This window comes from Pecten maximus, chromosome 1, assembly GCF_902652985.1.
Source record: "Pecten maximus chromosome 1, xPecMax1.1, whole genome shotgun sequence".
Taxonomy (NCBI): domain Eukaryota; kingdom Metazoa; phylum Mollusca; class Bivalvia; order Pectinida; family Pectinidae; genus Pecten; species Pecten maximus.
Genome location: NC_047015.1, coordinates 9,329,982 through 9,342,279, shown reverse-complemented (window position 1 = coordinate 9,342,279; position 12,298 = coordinate 9,329,982). Strand labels below are relative to the sequence as shown.

The following is a 12,298-nucleotide window of genomic DNA, read 5'->3' as shown; positions in this document are numbered from 1 at the left end:
TATAAGCCTCAGTACAATATACTGTCAGAATAAAGCGTCTTGTCGACCTTAAGTTTTGTGTTCGGAATGTCTCGTAAATTTGTATTAATTCGAATGTAAAATCCGAGATGTTCCCATTGGAAAAAATAAACGTGCAATGCACTGATCGGTGAACGTTCGTCAACTTATCATGGTATGTAAAAGTTTGAAGTACTGACATTGAAGGCGTACATATTACTGGTATTCAACACCTTTATTGGGCTGTGTCAAGAATACCGAATATGATAAATATGTGTTTTATAACGAGTGTTTACGATAGATCAGGGCCGATAGCTATAGATCAGGATACCGTGTCCATGTCTATACTGTACTGTATGTTTGAAGGGAAAATGACAGAGAAGAGTGAAAAGTAAGAAGATTTTCTATGTATTTTAGGATAAAATATTTGGCTCTACTCTGTGTTGGTTTAGTGACGGTAGATGGTCGATTTAAATGAGTCTATGATGGGACAGGAGACGATGTCTGGTGGTAGTTTGTTCCACTCGTGTAGATTTGGGAAAAAAAGTTTTTCGAATATAGTCAGGGTTTTTGAATGGTGTATTTGAAAGGAGAGCTGATGACTATGTCCGGAATACTTAGTTTTGAATGGTGTATTTGAAAGGAGAGCTGATGACTATGTCCGGAATACTTAGTTTTGAATGGTGTATTTGAAAGGAGAGCTGATGACTATGTCTGGAATACTTAGTAAGTGAAATAGCCTATCAGATTTCATTATGTCGACTTTGTTGTTGACGATATTATACAACATGGTCTGACGAGCATCTCTTCGTCTGTCTGCTAGGGGATGCAGTTTCAGGTGGACCAGCATTTCAGATATGCTGGATGTGCGGTGATTGTACCGATATTTGTTCAGGATGTCCTGGATGTAGCGTGCAGCCCTGCATTGGACCATTTCTATTTGGTCGATGTTGAATTATCAATCTAGCTATAGACCAATCACATACATATGCACTGCCATGGCTGGTTATACACCTGTGCGGTCACCCATCCCAGTGCTGACCCAACTACTCATCGTTGCTTAACTTTAGTACATAGACGCAACACTCAATCTCACAGCCACAAAAGCTAGCTTCTGGACTATACAGCTGAAAATACCGGATATCTATGAACATCCCAAAGCTTTCATGGGTTCAATCTCGGGCATCATAAGTATATGCAACTGTCCCTCTTGTTATAGCAATTTTAAATGCCGCCTAATAACTGGGCACCCTAGTCAGTAAGAAGACTCCAGAAACATTGTACATGTGCTTTTCATGCTGTCAATGCAAGTGAACCTTACAGAATGCCAAGCCTATTCCACCAAATGAAACGTGTACCGCGAGGGTTCAACGGAGCAGTCACTTACTTCTGTACATAGACACGTCACTCAACAACTCAATTATTATTATTTATCTCTAGTCCAGTTCGAACAAAAATACAGAAAATATAGAACCTGTTTCAATTATAAGCAATTTTGTTCTTGAAAATAAACACAACTTAACAATGTGAGTTGACATCTACAACTTCATTCATAAATATATTGTAATGAAAAATATATTATCAATCGAAAATGCACAGGAATTATATTTGAAATTTTATGTAACATACCCTACCTTGGTGGTTGTATGCTGCATTTACAACAGCATACAGTCAGGTCAGAACAGGTCTGCATGCTTACAAATTATTGGTAATCTACCGATGCAACTTTGACACCTGCAAAGTTACACATCACTAATTGCATGGATAATTAAAGTGTCTCACATTATTCACAATAAAAAATCTGTTATATTATACATTAGTAGGAGTTAATATCTGCCGAAGTTATGACCTATAAGAGACACTGTTATACTATGAAAAACCAGCATATCATACAGATAAAAATTTACCTTAGCTATAGCTATACTTCGAATTAATATCAATTAATATAATGAGAATTCAGTTAAGAACTATCTCAGAATTATATGCATGTGTAATTATACCTACATTTTTAAAAGGCTAGCGACCTTATACTCTATAGTCAAAGTCAATAAACCAAATCCACTCTTTAAACTTGTGGCAGTTTAGGGTTTGTTGTTTGCATGCCAGCATTGTGTTACAATCACACATACATGTACACCACAAAATGTGTCTGTTGATCAAAGTTTGAGTATTTTTCCACGCCAGGATTTTAATGGATTTTACAAAAAAGGCCTTATTTATCATGCTTCTTTTGATGTGTTTAGACTATCCAAATCAGAGTCAATTATAGATAATCCGAGTACAAGCTATCACTACATATTTTTTGTTTGTTTTATACTTTATAAGAAAAGTATCAATTGTTCAATGTCATAGCCACTAGACCAGTTACCCCCATGTAGTATGTAAAGCCCCAGTCACACCGGACCTACGACCAGGTTACGACCTAGTTGCGACCGAAGAAAATCGGAATCGCAGGGAAATCGTAGCATGAGCGCACGACTAGTCGCAGTGGTCGTGGGTGATCGCACACGCAAAATCAGTCGCAGCAAGGTCGATGGTCATGTTCAAAACTTCTGACCTGCGATTCTAAATTGCAAGTGGTCGCAGAACGGTCGTACCACCAGTCGCACATGAACGCAGGACCAGTCGTGCATGATCGCGGGCCAAGTAGTCGCAAATTGGTCGTGCTACTGGTCGTGCCACTCTACGATTGGTGGTATCACCGATCGTATGACCTCACAATTGGTCGTACGATCAGTCACGACCTGTCCCGAGTGTTTGCACGACCCTACGATCGGTCGCACCACCAGTCTTTATCTCGCAAACCACTTTCCTGGGTACAGGTAACAAAATGGCGGATATACAAGCAATGTTTTTACTGCAGCATCAGCAACAACAACTGGGTGCAGTGGCTGCCGCAGCACTTCTACGGCGTCGAAACCAACGACAAGCGAGAAGGCGACAGTACTGATGCTAAAATGGTACAAGCCTTTTTATATGATCGATCGACTGTCTGCGATTGGCTACGACTGATCGTGTGAGCTGTCGCAGGTTGCCACGACTGATCGTGCGAGCAATTGCAGGTTGCCACGACTGATCGTGCGAGCAATTGCAGGTTTCCAAGACTGATCATGCGATTGGTCACTGATCGCACCACTCATCGCACGATTGCCTACGATTGCCTTCGATTGCCTACGATTGATCTTGCGATCAATCTTCTCCAATCGTAAGTCATTGCACGACCAAGCGCACCACCAATCGTACGATGACCTACCACCAGTCGTAGGACCAATCGCAGTATGCGATCGCGAATAGACATCGCAACAAACATTGCCGATCGGTCGTAACTCGGCCAAATCGCCCCCAATCGCACGATTCAGAAATCATACGATCTGGTGTGACTATAGCTTAAGAGGGCAAGTCATACAGTACCCTGTCAATACAAATTTGGAGACTTTAATGTGCCGCATACCTGGTACTCGGCATGAAAGGAAGCACTGTGCATGTAATCTGGAAAAATAACGCAGGATAACCCAGCAGATTGTATAGTGATAAGCGTGACAACCGATTGGACAGAGAATGTCCCTAGTTGTGGCCATTCAAACAAGATGGCCACCTGCCTGCTGACTGTTGAATTTTTGTTATCAGCATTTCTTGAGAAATACGAGAAAGATAGGATCCCTGTGCCCATTCAGTTTTGAATCTGATCTGGAAAACAAAATAGCTGACAAGCGGCCATCTTAGATTTTGACAGTTTAAGGTTGTTATTGCTATTTCTCAGAAAGTTCTTCTTAGATCATTCTAAGTGTTCATATAAAGGGTTTGCTTGTTACAAAATCATTCTGGGTAAAAGTGGCTGAAAACTATTGAGAGTAGATCAGTCTTACACAGAACCAATATATATAAAGACCATTCAGACTTCTGCTAACATGTCATCAACAGCCACATGGTGACAGCCTTGAGCAGCTGCTAGGGTACTTTAGCATCTTGATAATTCATCAATTCTGATATCTTTTGGTTTATGACACAAACAAACTTTCAGAATTTCTGAATTTCTATTCAATATTTGGTGGCAAGTTAGAGGAATCGCACAAGAGAACAAGTTCTCTGCGGGATTGTAGAGACTGATACACTTACTAGACATGGTACAGGTACTTACCACAATGGTTCACACAGGAGTACAAGTTCTCTGAGGGATTGTAGACAGGTACTTACCGGAGTGTCACAAAAATTCACAGTTTCCACTTTATATCAATTCATTATAATGATAAGTTACCTAGAATTTTTTTTATATAAACAGACCTGCAATAATATGACGTGACAGGTTTTGGTTAATGATTACCATTTACAAAGCTTCACAGTATAGCATAGGTTTACTGTAAACAGGCATGGTATCAGTTACATTTGAGAAATGAAGCTATGGGAAAAATGACAGACGATACCATGAATGGTAGTAAGCAATGTTTCATGCCATATGAGTGAAATGTTGGGAGATATCTGATAGGAATGCACTATTGTGCTCTCAAGATATAATTTATCATAACCTGTTTTGGTATCAAGCTGAGTACCCAGCTGTATTTTATTGACTGTATTTCAGGAAATTCAATTGAAATATAATTGTGTATTCTTAGTACAGTATATCTTGTTAAGGATGAAGGCCATCATAACTGGTGCTGTACTTTCTGGAGACCTTTTTGTTCACAAATTGACAAGGCTTCAGAATATTTCAAGAAAGCAGCATATAGTGTGCACATGTAATGCTAAGTACATATAAAGTTGTGTTCTTATTGTTAACTAGAAACCAGATTGTCCATGTAGAGTTATACTATGTACAGATTTATATGTTATCTTTAAAATACTAAATATCACATCTTATTTTTTCCAGCAATCATGTTTTGTGAATCAGATCAGCTTTATGATGGCAATAAGTACAACAATGATGATGATGATGATGATGATGATGAGGATGAGGATGATGAAGATGAGGATAGCGATAGGGAAGAAATAGAATCAGCCTTGTATGCACAGATCCACTTCCACCATGAGGAGGACGTGAAAGACGGCAACTTGTCCTACAATGGCTACTCCACGTCTGTCCAGACTGTGTGTCGACAGTCAATCCCAGCCGTACGTAGTCAGGAAAACACGCCACGAAGGTCTACATTGACACAGTCTGGAACAGCTACATCACCCATATGTCTACCGTCGTCACCCTCATCATGTACCAACAATACAGTGTCATGTATGGAGGAGAGTACATATTTTGTTTCTGATGACTCCGACTTTACAGATAGTGAGTGTATGATCCTGGATAAAACCCTGACTAACATTGGCGATATAATGGTGCACGTCCATGAAAACCAACAACCCATTCTACAGGCAGCACAGACCACTTCAGGTACACAGTTTATATCATTGAACGTCACATAGTCATGTCTATTCATATATTGCCAGATTACTTTCAGGTTTTCCTTTGACCTCTTGGCTAATTCACTCTTGAATTTGTTGGGAAAAAATCATGTTCTTTTCTTACTCGTTTTTTGATGCTCTTCTGTACATGTAGTCTCTCTGAGTATATAAGAGTCCTTGTTTATTTGCGCTAAAGAGTTATTGAGTCTTATTTTCTCTTTGGTTTCCTTATCCAATGGAATCATATTCTGCTTCATTTTCCTTGGCTTGAAAATTTTAGTTGGTACATATGCATGTACACCTGTACTTATCTTTTATCATATTTAAAACTTTTCGTGTTAAAGACCATTTTGTATCTATACATCCGTAGTCGATAGATATGCAATCCAATCTATATGTGACAGTTCCTCATTTGCTCTTCCAAAGTTTGCCTTAACAAAACAATTCCTGTTTTTAAACGAATATTAATGTTCATTTATTAGTTTCTTGTGTTGGTTAAGCATGCACCGGAGGTGACATCAAAATTGTATATATTGTTATCAATTCTTTTCAGAAAATGATAAGTGGAAGATCGCAGACCAAATAACATGTAACAACCCAACATTGCCGCGATACTACAATGCTATACCTGTTCGCTGTTACAATTGTAAGGAGTTGGGGCATATATCCAATGTTTGTCCCAAACCTAAGGTATGTAGCATAATTATGAATTGAAACATATGTATATGCATGGAAAGTTTACTGTTGTGGCTCCATATCTTCATTATCATGCTCAAAGTTCACCATGATCAAGGCTTACCATGCTCAAAGTTCACCATGCTCAAAGTTCACCATGATCAAGGCTCACCATGCTCAAAGTTCACCATGCTCAAGGCTCACCATGCTCAAGACTCACCATGCTCAAGGCTCACCATGCTCAAGGCTCACTATGCTCAAAGTTCACCATGCTCAAGACTCACCGTGCTCAAAGTTCACCATGCTCAAAGTTCACCATGCTCAAGGCTCACCATGCTCAAAGTTCACCGTGCTCAAAGTTTACCATGCTCAAGTTCACCATGATCAAGGCTCACCATGCTCAAAGTTCACCATGCTCAAAGTTCACCATGATCAAGGCTCACCATGCTCAAGGCTCACTATGCTCAAAGTTCACCATGATCAAGGCTCACCATGCTCAAAGTTCACCATGATCAAGACTTACCATGCTCAAAGTTCACCATGCTCAAAGTTCACCATGATCAAAGTTCACCATGATCAAGGCTCACCATGCTCAAAGTTCACCATGATCAAGGCTCACCATGCTCAAAGTTCACCGTGCTCAAGGCTCACAATATGTGAGAAAATATTTGTTATTGATTATGAGTTGTATAATTATGGTACTTGAGGAACTGCACGATTTACATGCAAAGCTGACAGATTAATTGATGTAGTATAATCCTGTGATATAAATGCAGATGGGAAGATGTTGTTAGGGCCCCGTATCAGAAATATGTGCCCTATATTAATCAAGGTCTGTCTCTCTGTGTGTCCTGCAATTCAAGCAATGTCAAGGTCATTACGATGGTCCAATAGTCAAGGTCATTACGATGGTCCAATAGTCAAGGTCAAATTTTGTATATTTTTCACTAATGAACATTTTGCTATGATCTGATGAAGCTGAGTTGGTCATTAGAATTAAACAGAGTCAACTGAATAAAGGTCAAGGTCACTATGTCAAGGTCAAGGTCAAAAATAGCAAAGGTGGTTGGAATTGAACAAGGAGTTAGTAGGCCTAACTGTGGTAGGGATTTTTCACTACTGCAATACTATCAGTTGATATTTGGGAAAAACACTTTTGAGATTGTGTATTTATGTTGGCAAACTAGCTACGTACCATGATAGTATTGTGATGTTTAAAACATGTGTCATGTCTTTCTTATGCAAATTTAAAGGAAAATTGCTCTTTTATTTTGTCTTCATCTCTTTTCTTTAAAAATTCAAAATGTTTCTACACTGCAACCTTTCGTTTCATGTGTTTAACTTGTCCTAGGTCGCCATATTTTCGGCCAGAGGCAAACGCACATCTCTGAGAGTAAACCTACATTGAATACAGCACTTGACACCATGTATAGTGATAGGAACTGAGTTATCATTGCTCATAATCAACATTACTACCTGGGTTATCCTGCTGATGACTCAATCATCACAGGTTTAGAGTAGTTCCATCACTATTGAAACTTTCAATAGTTCATCAAACTGTTGGAGATTGTTATCAAGTTTATGAATTTATCATCAATTAATTGAGATGGAAATAATTGCAATTGTTTTGATAGTTAAAGGTATTGTTACACCTCTAGGGATCAGATCACTAATGGTCAAGGTCATTGGGTAAAAAGTCAATGTAAAATCTTGTATCATTTCACTGATAAACATTTTGTTATGACTTATGAATCAAAGTTTATTGGAAGTCAACTAATTAACCATAGATCAAGGTCACTGACTATGACCCTGGGTATAAGTGAGAGGTATTTAAGGTTTTGAGTAACACAAATCAATTTTAATGAGTTTTATACTGATATTTTTGTTTCCTTTAGCCTGGAAGTGGACAGAAACAAAAGTGATATCATAGTACATGTATAATGTATATTTTGCCTCCTGTCAATTCTATTTGAAGTCCAAATGTCAAACGTCAACCTCAGCAATATGGGCATATGGGGCATGGCTTCTTGATGACAGGGCCCTTGATGATTGTAGGGGATATATTGCCACACAACAGGGTCCTTAATGATATAGGGGATATGTTGCCACACAACTGGCCCTTAATGATTATAGGGGATATATTGCCACACAACAGGGCCCTTGATGATTATAGGGGATATATTGCCACACAACAGGGCCTTGATGAATGTAGGGGATATATTGCCACACAACAGGGCCCTTAATGATTGTAGGGGATATATTGCCACACAACAGGGCCCTTGATGATTATAGGGGATATATTGCCACACGACTGGGTCCTTAATGATTATAGGGAATATATTTCCACACAACTGGCCCTTAATGATTATAGGGGATATGTTGCCACACAACAGGGTCCTTAATGATTGTAAGGGATATGTTGCCACACAACAGGGCCCTTGATGATTATAGGGGATATGTTGCCACACAACAGGGCCCTTGATGATAGTAAGGGATATGTTGCCACACAACAGGGCCCTTGATGATTGTAAGGGATATGTTGCCACACAACAGGGTCCTTAATGATTGTAAGGGATATGTTGCCACACAACAGGGCCCTTGATGATTATAGGGGATATGTTGCCACACAACAGGGCCCTTGATGATTATAGGGGATATGTTGCCACACAACATGGCCCTTGATGATTGTAAGGGATATGTTGCCACACAACAGGGCCCTTGATGATTATAGGGGATATGTTGCCACACAACAGGCCCTTGATGATTATAGGGGATATGTTGCCACACAACAGGGCCCTTGATGATTATAGGGGATATGTTGCCACACAACAGGGCCCTTGATGATTGTAAGGGATATGTTGCCACACAACAGGGCCCTTGATGATTGTAAGGGATATGTTGCCACACAACAGGGCCCTTGATGATTATAGGGGATATGTTGCCACACAACAGGGCCCTTGATGATTGTATGTAGGGGATATATTGCCACACAACAGGGCCCTTGATGATTATAGGGGATATGTTGCCACACAACAGGGCCCTTGATGATTGTAGGGGATATGTTGCCACACAACAGGGCCCTTGATGATTATAGGGGATATGTTGCCACACAACAGGGCCCTTGATGATTATAGGGGATATGTTGCCACACAACAGGGCCCTTGATGATTGTAAGGGATATGTTGCCACACAACAGGGCCCTTGATGATTGTAAGGGATATGTTGCCACACAACAGGGCCCTTGATGATTGTAAGGGATATGTTGCCACACAACAGGGCCCTTGATGATTATAGGGGATATGTTGCCACACAACAGGGCCCTTGATGATTGTATGTAGGGGATATGTTGCCACACAACAGGGCCCTTGATGATTGTAAGGGATATGTTGCCACACAACAGGGCCCTTGATGATTGTAAGGGATATGTTGCCACACAACAGGGCCCTTGATGATTGTAGGGGATATGTTGCCACACAACAGGGCCCTTGATGATTATAGGGGATATGTTGCCACACAACAGGGCCCTTGATGATTATAGGGGATATATTTCCACACAACTGGCCCTTAATGATTATAGGGGATATGTTGCCACACAACAGGGTCCTTAATGATTGTAAGGGATATATTGCCACACAACAGGGCCCTTGATGATTATAGGGGATATGTTGCCACACAACAGGGTCCGTAATGATTATAGGGGATATGTTGCCACACAACAGGGCCCTTGATGATTATAGGGGATATATTGCCACACAACAGGGCCCTTGATGATTATAGGGGATATATTGTCACACGACGGGCCCTTGCTGACCTATAAGTATCCTAGTATAATTCCTTACCAGGTACTTTTTTGATCACCTTATTTATCTATTAAAGAATTGTTCGTTTTTTGTTTCACTCCAGAAATCTGAGATTTGTCACCTGTGCGGAATGACTGGTCATTTCTTCCGTAAGTGTCCCAAGGGGATATGTTATAACTGTGAGGGTCCAGGCCACAACTCCTATGATTGTCCAAAACAGCGCAAGCAACGAGGACAGACATGTTTTCGTTGCCTCATGCCGGGTCATTCCAAGATTGTAAGTTTCGCTATCAAGATATCCTATAAAGCTGATAGTACAGTAATTTGATCCTGATAAAACAAATGCTGTCCATGGTCAAGATTATTTTAAGAGTTTGTCAAACAGCACATCAGAGTTGAATTGATGTTTCGTAAATAGTAATCAAGGCCAGCTATTGAACTTGATCATTATTGATGTACCTACACAGATCTTATTAAGATATTTTTCATTAGAGGGAAAACATTGTGGATTAAAAGAGAGTACCGTAACTAGGGCCCTGCATTGTGGGTGTCCTATAGTAATTGTGTGTCTATTCTTCTGTTCGGCAAGTCAGCTTGCCTTCCTATTCTCCGTCAGTATTTTCATTTCTGAAAATTTTCTCAAAACCCACACCATCAAACATTCTTTTGAAAATGTTTTGCAGTTGAAATTTTGTAAATGTCAAACTAGATTTGTTTACCTGTGATATTTTGATTGGTATGCGAATGTGGCATAAAGTTTTGTTCTTTGAAAAGTTCAAGGATTTAATAGAGTTCAGGAATTAAAGGTTGTAATGTTGTGAATAATTGTCTTCTATTCATTTATATATAGCTTCATAACCACAAATAACATGTTCCTTAACCTTTTGTTTTCAGTCCTGTCCAGATATTTGGAGACAGTTCCATATGACAGTAAGTGATAGTAATTAAATAAGATAACAACAAAATAGGTCAAATTAAATAACAATAAAATAGGTCAAATTAAATAAGATAACAACAAAATAGGTCAAATTAAATAACAATAAAATAGGTCAAATTAAATAACAACAAAATAGGTCAACTTAAATAAAATCACAACAAAGTAGGTCAAATTAAATAACAACAAAATAGGTCAAATTAAATAACATCACAACAAATTATGAAAATACAGTAAAACTTGGATAAGTCGAAGTCGACGGGACCGAGCAAAATATTCGACTTATCTGATGGTTCGACTTATCTGTGTCCGTTTGTATACAGAGACAAAACACCCGACTATCATCGGTTGTATGCAGAACTGGTGCTTGATAACATAGTCAAAAATAAGCAATAAATAATAACAAAGAAATTAATTAATTGTACATGATAACACTTATTCCTTTATCTAATAAACAATAGTGTGCACAGTTACAGATCAAAACAAAGTTCATGCGTAAAATCATCTTTGACATAGATACACGATTTACACACGGGAGTCGTACAATGACAGCATAATATTTTACGAAAACAATAAAACATGATTTTGTATCAAAGGTGAAGGCCGCGGTCAGTGTTTATCGGCTGCATGATCATGCATTGCCACGATCTTTTGAATAAAAACCATCCCGCATATCATTGTTACTATTGCATCGTCGCATGCAGAATTTAGGCATATATAAATAAATCAATGACATACAAGTATTTTTTCTGTGCATTTTTCGATGGAAGATATGTAATTTATCGTTTACTTTTTCCTTATTTTTTCGGCGGCCATGTGTATGAAACAGTAAACAAAACATATAGGCCTATTGGTTTGTATATTAAAACGTGCACATTTTATTCTTAGTTATCTATACCTGAACGTTTTACTTCACCCGTGCACCTGTATAAACAATGGGATGATGTGCGACTGACAGCCGAAACCTAACAATAGGCTCTGGTAACACCGTTACGGCTGATCGGTTACACTCTGTCAATCAGGCGAGGTCAGCAAATTTTACCTGAGACAGCATGACGCCTCGATGTTCGACACAAAAATGGAAATGTTGGTATAGTTTAGAAGGGACGGACCACAAAATATATTCGAAACAACCGCAGTATTCCATTCAACAGTGTTCGAATCATCCGTGCTTAATTTACTGAGATAAAGAAGGGAAAAAATTGAGACTGAACGAAGCGTTCGACTCATCCGATGTATTCGATTCAACCGTGTTCGACACAAGTGAGTTTTACTGTAGGTCAAATTAAATGATAACAAAATAGGCCAAATTAAATAACAACAAAATAAGTCAAATTGAATAACATCACAACAAAATAGGTCAAATTAAATAAGATCACAACAAAATAGTTCAAATTAAATAACATGTTAAAATAGGTCAACAATAAGCACATCATATTCCACATGGTGAGGAGTTGTTAGATAAATGTTTACAATATGTGCACTTTTATAACACAGTGAAGTT

At 38.9% G+C, this 12,298-nt stretch overlaps 1 protein-coding gene across 1 annotated transcript in view; it reads left to right on the top strand.

Annotated features, from left to right (window-relative positions):
* Positions 1–102: 102 nt before the first annotated feature.
* LOC117324277 (zinc finger CCHC domain-containing protein 7-like) overlaps positions 103–12,298 on the top strand; it is a gene marked incomplete in the record, with an annotated part of 21,782 nt that continues 9,586 nt past the window's right edge. Inside the window, 5 exon segments of the mRNA XM_033880061.1 lie at positions 103–172; positions 4,862–5,374; positions 5,939–6,075; positions 9,964–10,137; positions 10,755–10,790. Of these exon segments, the coding sequence (XP_033735952.1) occupies positions 4,867–5,374; positions 5,939–6,075; positions 9,964–10,137; positions 10,755–10,790 (855 nt within the window).